The 21,050-nt window shown below is 43.2% G+C and overlaps 7 protein-coding genes across 7 annotated transcripts; 4 read left to right on the top strand and 3 right to left on the bottom strand.

Moving 5' to 3' along the window:
* Nucleotides 1-177: 177 nt before the first annotated feature.
* EAE98_009545 (uncharacterized protein) lies at nt 178-571 on the top strand (the record flags this gene model as incomplete). The annotated part of the gene is made up of 2 exons (XM_038957166.1): nt 178-271; nt 333-571. 2 exons carry the CDS (start codon nt 178-180, stop codon nt 569-571), a joined length of 333 nt encoding a protein of 110 aa, XP_038806359.1.
* A 91-nt stretch (nt 572-662) lies between these two features.
* Nucleotides 663-1,367, bottom strand: EAE98_009544 (uncharacterized protein; the record flags this gene model as incomplete). The annotated part of the gene is made up of 3 exons (XM_038957165.1): nt 663-1,141; nt 1,194-1,271; nt 1,338-1,367. 3 exons carry the CDS (start codon nt 1,365-1,367, stop codon nt 1,061-1,063), a joined length of 189 nt encoding a protein of 62 aa, XP_038806358.1. The 3' UTR covers nt 663-1,060.
* Nucleotides 1,346-4,432, top strand: EAE98_009543 (uncharacterized protein). Its single transcript, XM_038957164.1, has 4 exons — nt 1,346-1,942; nt 2,002-2,639; nt 2,861-3,606; nt 3,663-4,432. Exons 1-4 carry the CDS (start codon nt 1,713-1,715, stop codon nt 4,275-4,277), a joined length of 2,229 nt encoding a protein of 742 aa, XP_038806357.1. The 5' UTR covers nt 1,346-1,712; the 3' UTR covers nt 4,278-4,432.
* Nucleotides 4,433-5,136: 704 nt separating this feature from the next.
* On the top strand, nt 5,137-5,937 carry EAE98_009542 (uncharacterized protein; the record flags this gene model as incomplete). The annotated part of the gene is made up of 1 exon (XM_038957163.1): nt 5,137-5,937. The coding sequence occupies one exon, from the start codon at nt 5,137-5,139 to the stop codon at nt 5,935-5,937; it is 801 nt and encodes a 266-aa protein (XP_038806356.1).
* A 1,105-nt stretch (nt 5,938-7,042) lies between these two features.
* On the bottom strand, nt 7,043-8,316 carry EAE98_009541 (uncharacterized protein; the record flags this gene model as incomplete). The annotated part of the gene is made up of 4 exons (XM_038957162.1): nt 7,043-7,419; nt 7,468-7,849; nt 7,907-8,102; nt 8,204-8,316. The coding sequence occupies 4 exons, from the start codon at nt 8,314-8,316 to the stop codon at nt 7,043-7,045; spliced, it is 1,068 nt and encodes a 355-aa protein (XP_038806355.1).
* Nucleotides 8,317-13,438: 5,122 nt separating this feature from the next.
* EAE98_009540 (uncharacterized protein) lies at nt 13,439-15,830 on the bottom strand (the record flags this gene model as incomplete). Its single annotated transcript, XM_038957161.1, has 3 exons — nt 13,439-14,101; nt 14,150-15,400; nt 15,447-15,830. 3 exons carry the CDS (start codon nt 15,828-15,830, stop codon nt 13,439-13,441), a joined length of 2,298 nt encoding a protein of 765 aa, XP_038806354.1.
* Nucleotides 15,831-16,568: 738 nt separating this feature from the next.
* On the top strand, nt 16,569-20,907 carry EAE98_009539 (uncharacterized protein; the record flags this gene model as incomplete). The annotated part of the gene is made up of 2 exons (XM_038957160.1): nt 16,569-16,687; nt 16,770-20,907. 2 exons carry the CDS (start codon nt 16,569-16,571, stop codon nt 20,905-20,907), a joined length of 4,257 nt encoding a protein of 1,418 aa, XP_038806353.1.
* Nucleotides 20,908-21,050: the final 143 nt, after the last annotated feature.

Below are 21,050 nucleotides of genomic sequence, written 5' to 3'. Positions count from 1 at the left end.
TATTTTGTCTACAGCCCAACTAGCGATGACTTTCTTCCAGAGTGTAATGTATTAAAGCGGCGCCATTTTCGCATCATCACAATCGCAATCGCAATCCCCGATTTCGCATAACAATAATTTCGAAAAAGTTCTAACACAGTGTTTGACATATACCGATATTATATCACCACAGAAACAATGGCAGAAGCCTCAGGCGTATCTGCTGAAGCTCTCAAGGTCAAGATCACAGAGTTATTAAATGCAAGTCACGTCGAAATTGAAGACATGTCAGGTACGGATACCTTCAACTGCCCCGCAGTATCCCCGCCATGCTGATTGATTCTGGTCTATAGGAGGTTGTGGACAGGCATTCTCTGCCGTGATTGTTTCACCGCAATTCGAGAAGAAGACTACATTGGCAAGGCATAGGTTGGTGAACGGAGCGCTGAAGGCGGAGATTGCGGCCATCCATGCCTGGACTCCCAAGTGCTATACACCGGAACAATGGGAGAAGCAGAAAGAGGACGGCAAGGAGGCAGTTGCGCCAGGAAAGAACACTACTGGGGAGGTTGTGGATGGGAAAACCGCTTGAGAGGGAGAAGGAATCGGAGTTCTGGCGCAGAATGGACCTATACCACAGCTTCCGGGGTGATGATAGCAATCGGACGGGGAGAGGAACGGGGTTTACGGGGACAATGGGGAACGGGGAAGAAGAGCTATGATATACCAAGGAGTCACCGGGAAGGAGAAAATCTGTTTGTGATTGAGCCCTTATGTAATAGGCCATGTGGGTAGTATTTCATCTTGGCACTGTGGTAAAGCAAAAGGGATCACTGCGTTTGTGATCACGATGCTTCTCTACACCCCGGCCCTGTGAAGATCAGGGACAGTGTCTTCCAAAGCAGGTGTGTTGGACTCTTGAGTTCTTCATTCACACATTCCAGAGTCCTGCACGCTCAATCATACGAGGCCCAGGAACTTTATTCAAGCCTCTAGAAAGCCAAGATAATGAAAAGTTTCGTACAGCAAATTGTTGACGTCTCTTTCCAGTTGCCTGGATAGAGCATTCCATCGCTAGTAATCAGGTTTGAACTTTGCTGACACGCTGTGCAACAACACTGAATACTGCAATAGATGATATGAATAAGACTATGTTGTAGAACTATAATTCATGAGCTGAAAGCCATAGATCTTCAATCTTGAAGGAAACATACAGCATTCCTTGAATATGTGCTCTCTTCAGCATCTGTTCTTGCTTCAACAAAGAGCCTTCGAAGATTGGGTAAATTTGCCTTAGAGAAAGCCATCGTTAGTTTCGCAACTCAACAAAAATAAAAAGGGGGATTGATGAATGTTACCATATTGAAGTCTTCCAGGAGTTTATCCAACAATTTGTTTCATATGACTTTTATCTGACAGGGGATTCACATCTGGAAGCACGATTGCTGGTCCCCTGTTCTTTCAAGATCTAGCGAGTCCTGTACAAAGCGCACCAGGCTGAAGCTATCTGGTATCAACAATCTGCCCACCACTTTGACCCTATACTTCAATTACAACACAATCCACGAATCTCACGATTCTCCCTTTCTATACGAAACACTTGCGGATTCCCTCCAGGAAATTTCAAAGCTCACCTTAGTTAACCCTTTCCACGAACCGTGGCCTTACCGTCAATCGACAACTTAGCCATCGGCGTATGAGGGGCACCCTCAAGGTCGCCATCTGTGTGAGCGATGGCGGTGAATAGGATTAAAGGTGCCTTTGCACCACCCAAGAAGGGAGAAACATACGAGTTGAGAGCTGGTTTAGTATCTCAATATGCTTACGAGCGCAAAGAAGCGATTCAAAAGACCATCATGTCCATGACCCTGGGCAAAGATGTGTCTGCGCTGTTTCCAGATGTTTTAAAGAATATTGCTACATCAGATTTAGACCAGAAGAAGCTGGTGTATTTGTATTTAATGTTTGTCAAGACTCTTTATTGGGACTTGGATGAATGATGTTGCTAATGTTCATCATTAGGAATTATGCCAAATCGCATCCCGACCTTTGTATTCTAGCGGTCAATACTTTCGTACAAGATTCCGAAGATCCAAATCCACTGGTGCGAGCTCTTGCGATTCGGACAATGGGCTGTATTCGAGTAGATAAGATGGTAGATTATATGGAGGAACCACTGCGGAAAACGTTAAGGGATGAATCACCATACGTACGAAAGACTGCAGCAATCTGTGTTGCGAAATTGTTCGACCTTAATCCTACAATGTGTCTCGAGAACGGCTTCTTAGAAACTCTGCAAGAATTGATTGGAGATCCTAACCCTATGGTTGTGGCTAATTCTGTAACGGCGCTCGTGGAAATCAATGAGACTGCGCCAGAGACAAAGGCTTTACGTATCACATCTGCGACATTAAAGAAGATGCTTATGGCCTTGAACGAATGTACCGAATGGGGAAGAGTAACTATTTTATCTACTCTGGCAGATTATAAGGCTTCGGATATTAAGGAGTCAGAACATATTTGTGAAAGGGTATCTCCTCAGTTTCAACACGTTAACCCAAGTGTTGTCTTGGCTGCCGTCAAAGTTGTTTTCCTCCATATGAAGAACGTCAACGCGGATTTGGGAAAGCAATATTTGAAAAAGATGGCTCCACCTCTTGGTAAGTGAAATATTTATGTTCAAGGAAAACAAGGTGTCCTAGTCTGGACTGGCAGACATGATAAAAGCTCTCGGTGTTCCGAAGAACCATGATTTCCCAATGCAATTCAGTATTCCAGAGCATTTTAATTACACGAATCCAGAAACGGAAAGCTTCTGGTTGTTGGATTGCAGTCCGGACTATTGAGAACCTTGAGGGAGGATTGAGCTAATTAGTTGTAGTAACTCTTGTTGCTTCCGCACCCGAAGTCCAATATGTTGCCTTGAGAAACATAGATCTTCTCTTGCAAGCAAAGCCAGATATTCTTAGTAAGGAGTTGAGAGTCTTCTTCTGCAAATACAACGATCCGCCTTATGTAAAACTTCAGAAATTGGAGATTATGGTACGGATAGCGAACGACAAGAATGTTGATCAACTATTATCGGAGCTTAAAGAATACGCTCTTGAAGTTGACATGGATTTTGTTCGAAGAGCAGTTAAGGCTATTGGTCAAGCAGCCATCAAAATTGAGAGCGCGAGCGAAAAGTGTGTCAACACATTACTCGACTTGATTGCTACAAAGGTCAACTACGTTGTACAGGAGGCAATTGTCGTTATCAAAGACATCTTTAGAAAATACCCAGGATACGAGGGTATTATTCCAACCTTGTGCAAGTATATCGACGAATTAGATGAGCCAAACGCGCGGGGAGCTTTAATTTGGATTGTTGGCGAGTATGCCGAGAAGATCAGCAATGCAGATGAAATCCTTGCAGGATTTGTTGAAGGTTTCATGGAGGAATTTACCCAAACTCAACTTCAAATCTTGACAGCTGTTGTTAAGTTATTTTTGAAGAAGCCAGATAACAATCAGGGACTCGTCCAAAAAGTTCTACAAGTATCGACCGCCGAAAATGACAACCCAGATATTAGAGACAGAGCTTATGTATATTGGCGTTTGTTGTCAGGTGATCTTTCAATAGCAAAGGTATTTATGACCGTAATATTCTCTAACCAAGATCAGAATACTAACAACAAATCTAGAACATTATTCTTTCCGATAAGCCCCCTATCACCACAACCATGACATCCCTTCCCCCAGCACTCCTCGATCAACTTTTGACTGAACTCAGCACTCTCGCTTCTGTATACCATAAACCTCCTGAGACATTTGTGGGCCAAGGTCGCTACGGCGCCGATGCTATCCAGCACGCCGCTATTCAGGAACAACGTCAAAACGCCGTCGAAAATCCAATTGCAGCTGCCGTCGCCGCAGCCGCAAATGGTGCTCCTGCTCAAAATAACGCCGAGAATCTCCTTGACATTGATTTTGATGGTGCAGCTCCAGCAAGTGCAGATGCACCTCCCAGTGCTGGAACCAGTGGATTAGAAGGATTGGCAGGCACGCCTCAAAGAGTAGATAGTCCAGCCGCGGGCGCCAATGCTGGTGGTAGTATGGCAGATATGATGGGCTTATTTGATGCTCCTGCTCCTGCTCCAGCTGCTGGCGGCATGGGAATGGGCGGAATGGGGAATGATATGATGAATGGTTTTGCAGGGCTAGATTTGAGTGGTACTAGCCAACCTCCTAGTGCGCAAACGCAGTTACAGCAGGGTGGTGCGAAGAAAACAAACGAGGATTTGTTAGGGATGTTTTAAATTTGAGGGATGGGTAATAAGCAGTGGGTGGGTGTTGTTGTGAATGAATCTAGAGGGAATAGATCATTCGATGCAGCCAGTGGTTAGAGACTAGCAAAATTAGTATGTATGTATGTATTCAAGGCAATTCGAAGCAATTTAGCAAACAAGAGTGTGGATGAATGTGAGTTAATATGCTTTCCATATATTGTCAACTTGTATGAAGCGTAATTGAGTCAACGTCTATTGTATATCTATGTGTGTCGTAAGTGTGTTTTCATAAAGAAAAGTGTGTCACTTTCAATATCTGATTGACCCGTAAGTTGTCAGTTTTGTTCCTACAGATTTAACAAAACCCACCCGGCGAGCTACTAGATGGGAAATTGTTGAATCTCGATTTTCATATACGCGGGAAATTTTCCTACTACAGTGACACCCTCGACTCTACCCGGGAAGAACATTCGTCTCAAATCTGGCTCTAATTTCCTTCTGATCTGGGGCAAAAGAAACTCACCGGGGCGCGGCTGATAAACACTATAGCCTGACGGCCCAAGCTTCCGGAAGGCTGCAAGGCTGATGGGAATACAAGACATGAACAAGGCTACCAATACTTGCTTTATTATTTCGCAAATATCGTAAGTGTACATACGAGTAAATGTATTCAGATACAGCTTCTCTCCTTCTTTCCCTTGTCATACCATGTTATCCTAATAAAGCTATTACGATACGACATATTATGTCTTTCGCGCAATCGATCACCACCAATTTCTAGCTGTCCTCTAGAAAATCAGTTCGTTCATTAATTTCCATAACTCAACAAGCACTCCCTCCTCATCCCATCTCAACCCACTCCTCTCTCCAAGAACCAAAAAGGAAAAAAATGAGCACCCCCAATTCCTCAACCCTACACAAACAACTCCTCCACTCCCTCTCCAGCTCGCACCTCCCCCTCCCCAGCCCCACCTTCCTAACCGCCATCCTCACCCCGTCCACCACGCACCTCTCCTCTCTCCCCTCCCTCCCCTCCCTCCTCGCCACAACCCGCCACCGTCTCCTCTCCACCTCCCTCACAAGCCCCAACCTCCTCTCCCCAGAAACCCCCTCCCTCCCCCCCTCCCTCTCAAACCCCCTCGTCAAAGAAATCCTCCTCGAAACCGACATCCCCGTCCAAGTCCTCGACATCCAAGACATCAGCCGCTCCCAAAGCGATCTCCTCCTCGATCTGGAAGCCGAGCGTCTAGGCGAGCGCACCCAAGGCCGTTCCATCATCCGCGTCGCAGACGAATCCTCCTCTTCCTCCCCCCTCGATCTCGGATCTTCAGCCTCCACACAAATACTCCCCAACCACCCACCCCAAAATAAATCAACCCCATCCCACTCCCCCGGTCCTTTCAAACTCCACCTCCAAGACCGCACCGGCGCAACCATCTACGCATTTACGACTTCTCTCCCCGCGTCTTCTCCTCTGCAGGGAAAAATTGGGTTTCCCCCGAAAATGAATATCGGCTGTAAGATACTTTTGCAGCGGGGAACGCGGGTGCATAGGGGGATGGTGAGGTTGGAGGCGAATACGTGTATTGTGCTTGGGGGACGGGTGGAGGGATTAGATCGGGCTTGGAGAGAGGGCTGGGAGGGGAGATTGCGGGAGAGTATTGAGAAGGGGAGGGGTGGGGGTGAATGAGCGGAGTGAAGTGGAGAGTTGATTGTACGGATGCGTGGGGGAAGATGCTGATGATCATATTTGGGATCAACTAGGATGCTCAGTTGACGGTAGCAATACTGATATCGATATGAAGACATCATATCCGCTTATCCATCCATCCATCCACACCTCGTCATTTCTACAAATCACTATACCAGTCGTGTAGACACTACATGCCTATGTATTCCACCGACAAATTCAAGCTAGGGGAGAGAGAGAAAGATCTATGACTCAAAGCTCGTAGATCCCATTCAACAAGGGCAAGAACGAAGTATTTAGACAAGAGCAGTTCGTATCCGCTATTACTGGACAATGCACGAGAAGGGACACACCATGCTTCACGCAATAGAAATCAAACATCCTATCCAATCTCTCTAGAACATCATAAAAGCAAAGAAAAGCGTAGCAATGCCAATACCAATACCAGTCACATCCAAACACAAGTTACAACAAACACACGTAAACATCATATCATATCATATCATATCATGTCTGAATCTTTATGAACCTTTATGAAATAGAAAAAGAACCCTAGCAAATGAAAAGAAACATAAAAAAGAAGAAGGCGTACGTAACATGATTTCATGCCATCATAATTTGCATTCCATCCTCCATCCCCATCCCATCCCATCCCATCATCATCTCACTTTCAAAAAAATCATCTCAAATGATATCCCGCTTCTGACTAATTCTCAGCCACCCCATCTGGAATTCCATCCTGTAAGTTATGAAAAGAAAATGCTCTTTGAGTCTCCCCTGTTCGTCATCCCACCCTCACTCAGGCTATCCAACTCAAAAAGCAAGTTTGATAGCCATATTCTCTTATACCATCTTCGTAAGATCCGGTTATTTAAAGACTCTCTTTTGAGACTACACAAATCGAGTGAAGATTGCGTCACCAAGTGAAGCGAGATAAATACGGTCCAGAACAGAAAGTTGCAAGTACAGTTTCAAATGTTTGAAATTTCAATGCCACAAGTACCTTCTCTCTAGGACTAAATTAATCAATAGTTCAAGATTTAAATTTCCAAATAATGCGTTGAAGGATATCCGAAGCAATTAAAAACAAAATTAAAGGCAAAGTCTATCTCATGATCTCTTCATAAATCAATTTTTTGAGTTGTTCCTTGGTGAGATTGTCCTTGTTTTTGTCGAAATCAAAGAATTCTTCTGGAATGGGTTGGGCGGTTGGCTCATCTTCGGGGTCATGGTATGGTTCAAGGTATGGGTGCTTCAGTGCTTCTTCGACAGTGATTCTCTTGACTGGGTTAAAAGCGAGAAGCTTCTCGAGGAGGTCCAAAGCGAGATCCGAGGTCTTTGGGAACATGGTCTTGAAAGGGACCTTCTTCTTGAATGGCAACGATCGGATATATTCTCTTGCACGACGAGATTTGATACCGTAGTAATCTTCCATGGTTGGAGTACCAAGAACGTCAAGAATAAGTGTGAGTTGGTGGTGGTCTATGAATTATTAGCAAAGAGCATCGCTTCTGTACAGGCGTCACTCACAATCCTTTCCAGGGAACAGGGGCTTTCCGCTTAACATCTCGGCCAAGATACATCCAACAGACCAGACATCAATAGCCTTGGTGTATTCCTTGAATGTCAACATAATTTCCGGAGCACGATACCATCTGGTCGCGACATATTCTGTCATGAAACCAGAGTTATCTTCTTGGGATGCAGCCGATCTAGCAAGACCAAAATCGCAGACCTTCAAGTCGCAGTTGGCATTGAGTAACAGATTAGATGGCTTCAAATCTCTGTGTAAAACATTTGCGGAGTGCATAGCTTTCAAGGCTCGGAGGGTTTGGTAGATAAAGTATTGGCAGTGGTCGTCGGATAAATCTTGGGTGCGAATTACACGATGCATATCGGTCTCCATGAGTTCCTGCTATTGCGTTAGTACATTTGTCTTATTTCCACCTGACACTGCAAATTTACATACCTGAATAAGATAAACTTCGGTGAAGGATTCATAGTTTCTTGGCTTCTGGATATCGAGAATGGAGATGATGTTTTCGTGATTGAAGTATCGGAGTAGCTTCATCTCACGGAGTGTTCGCAAACAGAACATGGAATGATCGAATGGAGTGATCTTCTTGATAGCGACCTTTTGGCCCGAAGGCTTGTGCAAAGCTGAACTATAAAGAGAAATCGAATTAGCACATCTCCATCCTCTGCAAGTTCCCGTCCTCTGCCTCCATTCGAAAGATTGTGCGAGTAACAAAGTGGGGTAGCATACCAGACAACACCATAAGCTCCTTCTCCTACAACATCCTGGATATCATATTGTTCGCTGACATTGAAAGAGATCTTTCGAGATCCCGAGGCAGGATTAGGCGCACGAGCTGCCATGGTGCAATGGTGGGTATATGGAGCAAGAAGATCGTGTATTGCAGAATTGAAGAGCTGGAAACTTGTCTACCAGTTATAAACACTAATAGACAGCTTTTACTGAAAGATTACAGGAATAAACCGTAAGTGCTGAAGTTGAAGGATGCTATTTTTATTGTAAATAGAGATGTCGAAGCTCGGGAACTTTTCTTTGTTGTCATTAGTTGGAGATGTTCCAAGCGATGTCAAAGCAAAGTATGGATCGATTTACCCTTTTTTTGAACCTTGTCTTTCAATATTCTTTCAGCTGGTGGGCTTTCTTTTCTCTAGAACAAATTGTTGTTGGAAGCTAGATTTGTACAAAGACAACAAGCTTTTGATTGAAAAGATTTGATTGATCTTTCTCGAAAGTAAGTTGTGAAGGTTGTTCTCAACACTTGTACCTGCTTGCGCTCGGTCCTGTTGTGAAGGTAAAGAATATCTTCAGCTTGTCGCAGCTTTGATATAACTCCAGCAAAGTCGTAATTACCAGAATGTAGCCAGCTGAGATGATCTAACAGTGAAGAAGGTTGATAGAAGGTAATGGGAATCGTGGTTTATCTGTATGGGCAAGTAAACACAATCAGCCTTTCTTGTTCTCTCTTATTCGTGTCCCGCTTTCACACACATCTCCTTCTCTTCTCGCATAGAGACCAACCTCAAAAAGATTCTAGAGCTTCCAGAACAACTCGAGACTTCTTCTAACAAATGCGCAAATTGAATACGAAGATTGGAGACCATTCATCCGATATATAAACAGTTGGGAAAGGAGATATGCTGTACCTGTACTGTAATCTTTCCCAATATGTGTTCCAGACCAAGAGGTTCAGATTGCCCCGCTACAAGGATGAGGTTTCCTTTTTTCCAAGATTTCACGTTGGACCTTTGAATTCGGAGAAAGGTGACTTGTCGCAGAGTTGAGAATGATGTTTAGGAGAGATGGAAGGGATTAAGACTTCAGATAAGGAAGGAAGAAAAGAAGAGAGGAATGGAATCCTTTTGCAAATAAGTTCTCTTTCTTCCGAATAGTCAAGTAATCAAGTTAATAAGTGGTAGTCAGTGGGTGATGGAGGTTGTTGTTGAAAGTAAAGTAGTAAAAAGCACGGGTGTAAGTGGTTTTGAATGAGGGGGGAACTTTGGTGCTGATTGGAAGCTTTTTAGTGGAGTGGGATGAGATGGATAAGCTGGGTCCCTTCTTTTCTCTACCTAATCTACGACCTAAGAGGGAAAAGATCCAAGAGGGAAAAGATCCAAGAGGTAAAGAGGTCAAGCAAGCAATGAATGGTCCAAGGTCCAAGGTCCAAGTCCAGAAAGGCAAAAAGTATTCCAAAGTCCAAATTCAGGGACGACGGAGAAAGATCTCAAACAGTAGTTGAATACTTTGGTATTTGGTATATGGTATATGGTATATGGTATATGGTACATGGTATAAGGTATATGGTAGGTTATATGATATAAAAAATACTAGTAATTGCCTAGTCAGTAATTGTTCCGAGGAAGAAGTGATATTGGCACCTAAGTATAAATATTATGGATATTATACGAAGAAATAGACAAGATGAAGACTACAATATTATTAGTACCAATGGTGTGAGAATTGATAGGTATAGAGATGACGGACTGATTATTATATTTCCAAGGCAAAGAGATACATGAGAGACCTCATTTGTCTAATGTTTGGTGGCTATGTATGTTTTTCAATCAATATCAATATCAAATCAAAGAATCTACCTTTGACTTTCTCATACAAAATAATAAATGTCTCCATCAACCACCAATTGTAACCTTACATCCAAATACAAATAACAACAGGCTGGCTCTCTCATAAGAAAAGGACCCCACGAGCCCACCCAGAATGTACTCTTCACAACCTCACAGACCTCAATTCTCTTCTCTCTAAGCGCCCAACTGGAAATTTCAAAATTCCATCACATAGAAATGTCACTTACGAGGTAGGTGAGATCAAATCAACCTCTCCAACCAAACTCTGACAACCACTGGATGGCCATGATTTGAAAATTTCACTCGCTTATGCGTCTGTTTCACACAGCACAGCCGTTGGTCTTGCTCATGGAACCAATCAACAGATATTCCTGTGTGTGGAAATTATACCTGGGTAGGTATTTGTGTTACATACGAGCATACCTATGTTCACACTCGAGAAGATCCTTAAAATAGCGATTGTGATTTTGATATTCATCAACTACCTACCCAGGGACTGAGATTCTCCTGTGAACAGAAATACCAAGAATGTGCATTTGATCAACCGCTACCTACTTGCCAATCCACAGACTTCATTTCTCTTTTCCTCCCGTGGGTACGAAGATGATACAAGATGAATCGTATCATCAGAGCGTCCTCTGAGGGACCAGTGTTTAATCCATTGACAGATACCTACCCAGATTCATCCAAGACGAAGATCCATATGTATAGCATCGTATCTATAGCATCTCATATCCACATTGACATTCGTGCGAGGAGCTTTGCGATCTCCTTCTAGAAAAGATGCATGATCCGAATCCAGAATTGTCTACTATGATCTATGAATCATGATATATAGCTACCTAACTGTTCTTTTGTTTCATTCCATCATCCTCAATCTCCTTTCACAAGCCTCATCATATCCACAGTACAGCAGCATCGAAAAACATCACCACTTACAACCCAGCCTTCGTATCTCCTCGAGCAGAAACCAAAAACATCTCATATAAATTAATCGGCCCATCAACTGTCATCCACTTCTCAAACAAACACCCACACGGAGTCTCTGGCTTGAGGCATCTAAATCCTTCTGACCTGACCTGACCTGACCTGACCTGACTTCGATCATGTGGCCCGTGATCTGATCGTCACTCTTATTTTCACTCCCTCAACCTTAACACTTATTATATACGACCCCTCTCATCAGCATACCCGATCACCATATAAATATCCAGCCAAACCATATCCCATCATCAAATCACCATCACAATACCTCAACTCAACCCAACTTAACACAACACAAAACAACAAATCCATCCACCCCAAGAGCAACCCTCCTCCCCATCCTTCTCCAACCCCAACCCCAACCCCAAGTTTTGACCTCCTCATTCCAATATCCTCTACAAAGCCCTCCAAGCTCCAAGCTCCAAGCTCCAAGCGCATCATTCCCACCACCCTACCCTACCCTACCCTACCTCGAGCCTACCCTACGCATTGCGCTCCCCCACCACCCAGAAACTCAAATCTCATCACCCAATCGATTTCCCCTCCCGCACGCCACCCCGTTTGACATTTCTCCAGACGAAACACCTCCTTTCATCATCCCGGTCCTTATTGCTACCCGTTTGGTTTCACTTTTTGATTTTCCCTTTTGACTTAGGTTATACGGAGGGAGTCTATTCTCATTTGCATTTGCATCTATCTATCTACCTATCTATCTACCTATCTATTTACCTATCTATCTACCTATCTATCTACCTATCTATCTACCTATCTATCTACCTATCTATCTACCTATCTATCTACTATAATCAAACCTTCCACTCCTCATCCCCATCCCCATCCCCATCTCAAAACCACACCCCAAAATCCCAATACCATAAATCATAATACATACTACATCTACATACTACATCTACATACTACATCTACATACTACATCTACATACTACATACATCCATACACCCTCCCTAGTCATTTCCCTCAAAATCCAGATCCAGATCCATCCATCCATCTATCTATACCTACCAAGAATCCAGATCACAACATCATACAAATACAAGCAAACGCTTAATTATTTATGCTTAATGCTTAATGCTTACTTTCAAGATTACTTTAATACTTCATACCTTCATGCTCCTATACCTTCATATCTCCATAACCCTACCCTACCCACTCACTCACTCACTACTACATATTCTTCGAAACACCACCTCATACCTAGCTTCACAAGCTCTAGACTCGAGAGAATGCTATCTATTCAATACTATCCAATCCAATCTATAATCTCATGATTTACAAGCAAGCAAGCAAGCATTTTTATAATACATATATATAAACGAAACGAGTATCTATTTATAATCATCTACAACTTATCTAGTATAAACTATAAATCCCAAATCCCAAACATATTATATAAAAATCCAAAAAAATCTAAAAAATCCCCCAAAAATACTCAAATAAATTTCACATATATATAACATAATATAATATAATACAAAATCTCATAACTTATTATCCCTTATATATCTAATAATTATTAATTATTTATTCCTTTATAAATAACTCTCCTATAACTCCTCTTATAACTCTTTTTATAACTTTTCTTATAACTCCTCTTATAAATCCTCTTATAACTCCTCTTATAACTCCTCTTATAACTCCTCTTATAACTCCTCTTATAACTCCTCTTATAACTCCTCTTATAACTCCTCTTATAACTCCTCTTATAACTCCTCTTATAACCAACTCCCCTATAACTCCCCTTAAATTATACCCACCTACCTAGTATACCTATCTAGTATACCTACCTACTATATCTACTAATACTCATAAACATCTATATAGTAAATCCTACCTCAACTTAGTAGTTATATAAACCAGTAACCACACTACATCACCACACCACACCACACCACACCACAATCTCTCACTCTCATCCTCAAATATCCATACTCAATATCAAATACACCCAAGTATTTCCCATCCCATATATCCTATCTACCTACTTCAAGAAAAGCTCTCTTTAGTAACCCAACACACATACACATACACATACACATACACATACACATACACATACACATACACATACACATACACATACACATACACATACACATACACATACACATACACATACACATACACATACACATACACATACACAAGCAAAACCCCAAGCACAAACAATCTCATCCAACAAGCTGGTATTCAACTAACGAACATCTCGAATCTCGAATCTCGAATCTTGAAACAACGCTATGAGAATAGGTAGGTCTAACTATTAACAACCAATACCCATCCATCCCAACAATCCTCAGTCAATAACCTATAAACCTCGCTCCGAACACCAAATCATGCTCAAAACCCCCATATATATTCTTCATCTCATATCATTCATTACATCAACGTGCAAGACTTTGCAAACCCCAGCATGTTTTTATAATAACCCTCATCATCTTCTTCCCCCGTGTTCACATTCTGTTTACTTATAACTCCCGTGACTTTAATCGAATGTTCACCTTCCGCATGCCACCATCTAAGTCTTTGAATCAACCCTCCATCCGCATCATCAGTACTAATTGTCCACTTCCCCGCGCTAACTTCAACGTCGCATTTATCCTTCGGGAAATGGAATTCGGGAAGAAAGACTTCGGAGGGCGTGTCTTCCGATGTTGCTTGGCCGGCATGAAGTCGCAATGTGAAGGTACACTTTCGAAGATCGAATCCGTAGTTCAAAACTTTACCAACCGTTGCAATGGGGGATGGACGAATATAGGCCTCGGCGGCTCGGTAACCAGGGGAAGTGGTGAGTTCAGGAGGGCTATCAGTTTGCTTCGACAAAATTGAGGGAGTTTTCAATGTTGCTTTTAAATTACCTGGATTGACAGTTGACTCGTCTGAGTTTTGTTTTTTGGTATTGGGTCCAGCTGTGTGGTCTACTAGCGATGTACTTGAATCGCTGGGTGTTGAAGGGTTGGCTTCGAGTGGTAGTGGTAAATCATCCAAGGAAAAAATTGAAAGATCCTCGCCATTCCATTGGTCGCCGAGGGAATGTTTATTCTGTAAACCGTTAGTGAAAATCAAGTCATGAGAATTCCGGTAACTTACCTCGCACATATAAAGCCATAGGGTGTAACCTGCCATGGCACTTCCTTCTACGGCAAAGTGATTTGCATCCATTGCGCCTGATTGACTAGAATAATCACCAGTTTTGTAAGCATACTTATCATCCATGTCATAAGGAATACCAAATTCTGTCAAAACACATGGATGATTTCCCATATAGTCTTCACCCTCTTTCTTGATCGCCGCAAGTTGATCTTTGAAACAATTCCTAATTGCTGTCTCTCCAATCTTTATAGCTAAGGCCGGTGTCCAATATCGACCTCGCAAGATGCCAAAAACATCAACGTTCCAGTGACGATTCCACTTTTTGGTCATAAGCGTGACCCCGTCATAGTAGTGAGGCGCATATACCATAAGAGGATCGTCATCTTTGGTACCTTTAATTGATGGAGGAATTTCCAATACTGGTGGCTGACAAAACAAGATTGAGTCTTTATGATGAGCTCTGATGGCATCTCGGTGTTTGCGGTAGTAATCCATAAAGTATGAGTTTGTAAACTCTTCATAGCTAAGTTCTTGCCCTGTTCGAGGATTCTTCTTAAAGTAATCTTTCTTTAACAGAGTATCTGTGGATGGATCCCATACGCCGTGCTGAGCCCAGATACACTCGCCGAGTTTCCAACCCGGGTCTCGCTTGTAGCCATATCTTGATTCGTCATAGTCTGCTGATAACCATGTTGTCTCTCCTTGGGGATCAACAAAAGTCGTGCCAGATTTGTATGGTCCCATTCCCCCAAAATCCCATGTAGCTATTTCACATGCTCTTCCGGACCCAGTCAACATGGCTTGAAATGCAGTCGGGGACGTTCCTTTTTGCAACTTCTGTTCGCTTGGGATGGTAGATAAATCTGACCAGCCGGCAAAGCCTCGATTAGGCTCATTCATACTTTCCCAGCCAATGACCACTTCATTTTCGAGATCTCCAGCTTCATGAATGCGCTTTGCAAGGTGGGCGCAAGCATTTACGAAGTGTTCTTGAAGATAATCCTGTATGTTCTTACCATCAATGATACATTTAGGTGCAAAGTCCCGACCGGCAAAGAAAAACGTAAATATCGTTTGACAAGCTAAACGTGTATAATTCGTAGACCAAATCATTTTTGGAAAATTCTCGGGATCTGGATATGTATTGTGTACGACTGCCGCTTCTGTCACAGCGAACTTTTTAGGATCAAGTCCGCAAGCATAGAGAGTCCACATTGGAGCTCCTGATCCACCTGAAAATCTCGACCACTATTTTGTTAGTCTTTTAAATATTGCCTGAAGGCTGTATACTTACGACATCTTGATGGGGGTCCATAAAAATATAGAAACCATAACTTTTTGCTAATCGCAGAATTTCAATGGTATGCTGAATCCATGTTTCGTCATATATACCTGGGCCTGCCGATTCTATTGCCTCCCAGGTGAAAACATATCGTATCGTATTGTAACCCCAACGTTTCAATCGCGCCAAATGAGTATGTGCGTCTTCTGGAGAAAATGGACGAGTATGGAAGTTGACATGATCCCCATCGAAGAAGTCCTTTACAATATGTGAGGGTTGGTTCGGATTGCTAGGGTACTTGGCGTCCCCAGCAAGATTGATTCCACGAAGGGTAACTTCACGGCCATGGGAATCGCGGAAGAGGCCATTCTCGATCGTTAAGCGCAGTGGTGACATGGCGTGGAGGAGTTCTTCGAGGGAGAGAGCGAGAAAGGTTCAAGAATTGGTCTCGCACAGCAGCGAGAGTACGAGATGGCTTTAATTCTTGGTAGACAGCGCTTAGTGATTTGCTTGCTTTGACACGATATCGGTGTGGTTCCTGTTATCAATCTCTCTCGATTGATTGACAGCAATTATGTCTCTATCGTCCTAATTGCAGTATAGAAAGAGATATTTATATGAAGTGGATGAAAAGTCATATGAGTGTGAGAGGAACAATTAAACAAACACTAGTACCAATCCACGTATTCGGGTTCTTGGTTCCTTCTATTTGTACCGCCTAGGTAGTTTTGATATCTGGGGGCAACAATGACGATGTCAGATGGGGATGCGACTATCACAGGGGTAAAACGCACCCAATGAAAAGACCCTGTTAATCGAACTTACTTCGTACAACTCGCTATCTTCGTTCTTCGTTCTTCGTTCTTCGGACAACTCGCTATCTAACGAAGATGATCCGAGCCGAACAGGCACGAGGAGACATGGCAAGCGCAGGACAGGTCAGGCTAGACCCCACCAAGAAGGACAAGGCTGTGATCAAAAAATGTATGATGTACCTACCCAGCTTATTAGTGCTTGCTAGAATTCTACATCATGTGTAGTTTAGAGCTTGTCGTTTGATCTTCAACACTTTCTCACAAATCAAACCTGATTTGTTGAGATAACTATGCCGGATAAATTACTCAGTAATACAACATGTCAGGAACCAAAGCCGCGCTGAAAGCTATAAATGCTGCAGTTCAATCTCAAAAGTATGATGAAGCTGTCGAGCAAGCCCGGAAGCTTCTTGATTCGGATCCAAATAGCTACCAGGCGTAAGTTAAACTCTGTACCACTGCACATGCATTTATATATCTTTCTCGGAAGCAACATCTCTCTCTAACTTCCAGTCCGCAGGAATATCTTCTTAGGATTTGCCTATAGTAAACAAGCGAAATACTTAGAAGCGGAGAAGGCTTACGACGCTGCGACGAAAGTCAAAGAAGGGGAGCCACAGGCATGGCAAGGTCTCATTCAGTTATACGAGAAGCAAGGCGGTTCCAAGGTTGAGCAATACCAAACAGCAGCTTTGCAATTAGCTCAAATCTATCAAGCTCACGACGACAAATACAAATGTCAAGATGTTATTGACAAATTTCTCGCATTTGCCAAAAATGAAGGATCCCGCTGGCAGCACAGGAAGTCCTTGGAAGTCATTTTACCTGACAGCCCAATCTATCAATATCTGGAAGGTCGCGTTCATCATCCCTCGCATACCTATCAAATCATAGCTCAGATTACCGAATTCGAAGAGAAAGAGCGTATCAACAAGGAAATAGGAGAGCGGCGAACAAGATTAGGTGCCAAAATTAGTCAAGTCACAGTCGAAGTAAAACGGGAAGTCTTGAAAGATAGTGATTTGGAAGAAATTTACAATAAAATCATAGACTGGACCACTGATGATGAGATTCGCCGTCAATACGAAGAGAAACTCATTAAAAGATGCCTAGACACTCTGGTTATTCTCCCACCCGGAGACTCAAAGACAGAAAAACGATCAAAACTATTCAAGCTGGCTACAGATATGGTTTTAATTAAGCATCCGTACAAGCTGGCTTGGGATATTGCTATTGAGTGGCAAGATCCCGACCATGTTCAAGGCTTGGATGTCAACAATTTGCGGGAATACATAGATTTCTTTCCTACGAGTGGTCTTGCTCAGGTTCTTCGAGGATTCATGTCCAGTGAGATATCGCCATTCCCGCCACCGCCACGAACTCCGGCTCCCACGAAGAACGAGAAAGGTGATGAAAGTAGTTCGGATGAAGACGACGGAGGAGGAGTGACGTTGGATGACTTTGCGATGCTTGCAGAAGATCGCCTGGCAATGATGATGGAAGGCATGACGGATTCTCCCACATCAATACTGGCACATCGTCTCATGGGAGAGTATTATCAATTTTTAGATGAGCACGAAAGCGTGGTTGAACTCATGCGGAACGCAAATCGGCTTGCATTAGAAGAGTCCAACAAAATTGGCAGAAAGTTCAAAAATGCGTCCCAATCTTTCAAAGCCTTGTTGGGTACTGCTCTCGTATTTTATCAATCGCCGAAGAATCATCCGGAAGCAAAAGCTTTATTCGATGGTCTGTTGAAAGAAAATCCAACCTCAACTCCTGCTCTCATAGGAATTGGTTTGATTTATGAGGAAGAAGACGACTTTGTTGCCGCTATCGACTTCCTTGAACGTGCTTTACAACGAGATCCTGCGAATATCCGAGTGAAGGCTGAAGCCGCATGGGTCAAGGCTATCAATGGCGATTATATTCGTGGACGTGAGGAGTTAGAAGAATGCTTACCTCAAATCGAAGCTAAAGATATGAAGTCTCGAGAATTGCTGGCCCAGACACAATATCGTGTCGGTGTTTGCTTATGGAACATAGATACTTCGAAATCCGCTCGCAAAGACAGAAAGGGGGCATATTCATATTTCTTAGCATCACTGAAAAGTAACCTCAATTTTGCCCCGGCATATACCAGTCTAGGTATATTTTACGCAGATTATTCGAATGACAAAAAGAGGTCTCGAAAGTGTTTTCAGAAAGCCTTTGAGCTTTCATCCTCGGAAGTGGAAGCTGCTGAGCGCTTGGCTAGGATATTCGCAGGCCAGGGCGAGTGGGAGCTGGTCGAATCAGTTGCTCAACGAGTTGTCAATTCAGGAAAGGTCAGACCAGCACCTGGTTCAAAGAAAAAGGGCATCAGTTGGCCATTTGCTGCTCTTGGAACTGCCGAGTTGAATAAACAAGACTACTCCAAGAGCATTGTTTCTTTCCAATCCGCATTGCGCATTGCACCTTCTGATTATCATTCATGGGTCGGCCTAGGCGAAAGTTATCACAATTCCGGACGTTACATTGCTGCCACAAAAGCTTTTCACCATGCGGAACAATTCGAGAGTGAAATTGAACAAAGACAGGATGGTGAGACTTGGTTTGCAAAGCATATGCTCGCCAATGTAAAGCGTGAGCTAGGAAATTTTGATGATGCCATTGAGGGCTATAAATCAGTACTTCAAAATCGTCCCGCGGAATTTGGCGTTTCTATTGCTCTGATTCAGACTTTAGTTGATAGTGCCTGGGATAGTATTGAGAAAGGGCTTTTTGGACAAGCAGCTCAACGTGCGACCGAGGCTATAGAAGTTGCTAGTCAAGTTTTCGAGAGCAGAGCTGATGCTTTCAACCTCTGGCGAGCTGTAGGCGATGCTTGTGCTGTTTACTCTTGGGTTTGGAGCCGCATCAACGAGTTCCCAGATGCGAATATCAAAAAATTGCTTGAAGAATGGGCAACTGCTTATGATGTTTTCGCTGAGGTCGATGGAGTATCTGTTGATGTCGTTTTAGCAAAGGGACTATTTCCTGCCGACGAAGAGGATGGAGTGCGCCGAACTCGATGTCTTCATGCAGCGATTTTAGCTCACAAGCGAGCTATACATGCCTCATCTCACGATACACACGCCCAGGCAGTTGCTTATTACAACCTCGGTTGGGTTGAGCATCGTGCTCATGTCTGCTTGGCACCCAGTTTGAGAAAGAAATCTACCAGATATCAGAAAGCCGCAGTGCGATGTTTCAAAAGAGCCATCGAATTAGAAGCAGGCAACTCAGAGTTCTGGAACGCTTTGGGTATAGTTACCAGTGATCTAAATCCAAAGGTTGCACAGCATTCTTTTGTTCGAAGTCTCTACTTGAATGAGAGAAGTGCTCAGACATGGACTAATCTAGGATCATTATATTTACAACAGAACGATCACCAGCTTGCCAATGATGCCTTTACAAGAGCTCAATCTACAGATCCGGATTACTCGCATGCTTGGATTGGACAGGGACTTCTTGCTCTCATGTTGGGCGATGTGAAAGAAGCCAATCTCCTTTTTACTCATGCTATGGAGATCTCTGGATCGTCTTCTTTGATCACGCATCGGCAATACTCACAGTCAACTTTTGATCAAGTTCTGGCTGCGAAGAATGTCACCAATGTGGCAGACTTGGTTCAGCCTTTGTTTGCGCTGAACCAAGTGCAATCGATGGCTCCTGATGATCTTGTCTCAAAGCATCTCTCATCACTTTTTGCTGAGCGTGCACACGATATTTCTTCAGCTGTAACAACCTTGACCACAATTTGTGGAGCAGCTGAAGCTGATTACGAAGTTACAGAATCACCAGAATCATTATCTCGATTTGCTTTAGCCAAAGCAGATCTCGCTCGATCTCAATTAGCAAATCAACAGTATGAAGGAGCTGTAGAAAGTGGAGACCTCGCTTTACAACTCTGCGATGAAGATAGCGGCAATGAGCTTTCTGCAGAAGATCGTCAGAAATGTAGACTATCGGCGCATCTTACTGTCGGCCTAGCCCATTACTACCTGAAAAATCTCGATACAGCTCTTGAATATTTTGAGCCCGCTCTCAAAGAATCTAAAGGAAATCCTGATGCAGTATGCGTCCTTGCTAAAGTTTTGTGGGCTCATGGAACCGAATCATCCCGCACCAAAGCACAAGATATTCTCTATGAATGTGTGGAGTCTCATCCCAATCACGTACAATCTGTGTTACTTCTCGGAATTATAGCTCTATTCAATTCAGATACCGAAGGAATCGAAGCAGTAACTGCGGAATTACAAACTCTCCGCACTGATAGAGTTATCACGGGTGCAGAACAAGCACGTGTTGGCGAAGTTCTTCGTTCTATTGCTGCATTTTCCGAAGAGGATTCGCAGATTCAAGTAATGAGCGAGGTCCAGAAAGATGTGATTCTTTATCCAGGTTCAACCCATGGTTGGTCGAGATTGGCAAATACAACTGGCGATGCAAAGGCGGCTGAGATGGCAGTACTGACGGCGAAGAAATCCGTCCCTCCACGTGGAGTCTTGGGTGCTGAGGATTTATCAACTGCGTATGCCGGTACTGGGAAGGTCTGTGACGCTCAGAGGGGTATTATGGTCGCACCGTGGAAGAAGGATGCGTGGGATGCTTTCAGTAATGGTATCTCTGCATAGTGCGCCATGTCTCGAGTCGAGAATAACATGATTAATAACCAATTCAACGTCATCGCAAAAAAGTATATTTCTATGTATGGCATACTATCTCATGTATCAAATACAGTATTCTCTAAGGCGCATCACGAATAGAAACCATTGCT

The sequence above is a fragment of the Botrytis deweyae genome, assembly GCF_014898535.1.
Source record: "Botrytis deweyae strain B1 chromosome Unknown BDEW_029, whole genome shotgun sequence".
Classification (NCBI taxonomy): domain Eukaryota; kingdom Fungi; phylum Ascomycota; class Leotiomycetes; order Helotiales; family Sclerotiniaceae; genus Botrytis; species Botrytis deweyae.
This window is presented reverse-complemented; position numbering and strand designations above follow the sequence as displayed.

Coding starts and splice junctions, on each gene's coding strand:
- EAE98_009543 (XM_038957164.1), top strand. CDS start 1,713: ATGGCGGTGAATAGGATTAAAGGTGCCTTTGCACCACCCAAGAAGGGA. Junction 1,943..2,001: donor CTGGTGTATTTGTATTTAAT/GTTTGTCAAGAC, acceptor GTTCATCATTAG/GAATTATGCCAAATCGCATC. Junction 3,607..3,662: donor GTGATCTTTCAATAGCAAAG/GTATTTATGACC, acceptor CAACAAATCTAG/AACATTATTCTTTCCGATAA.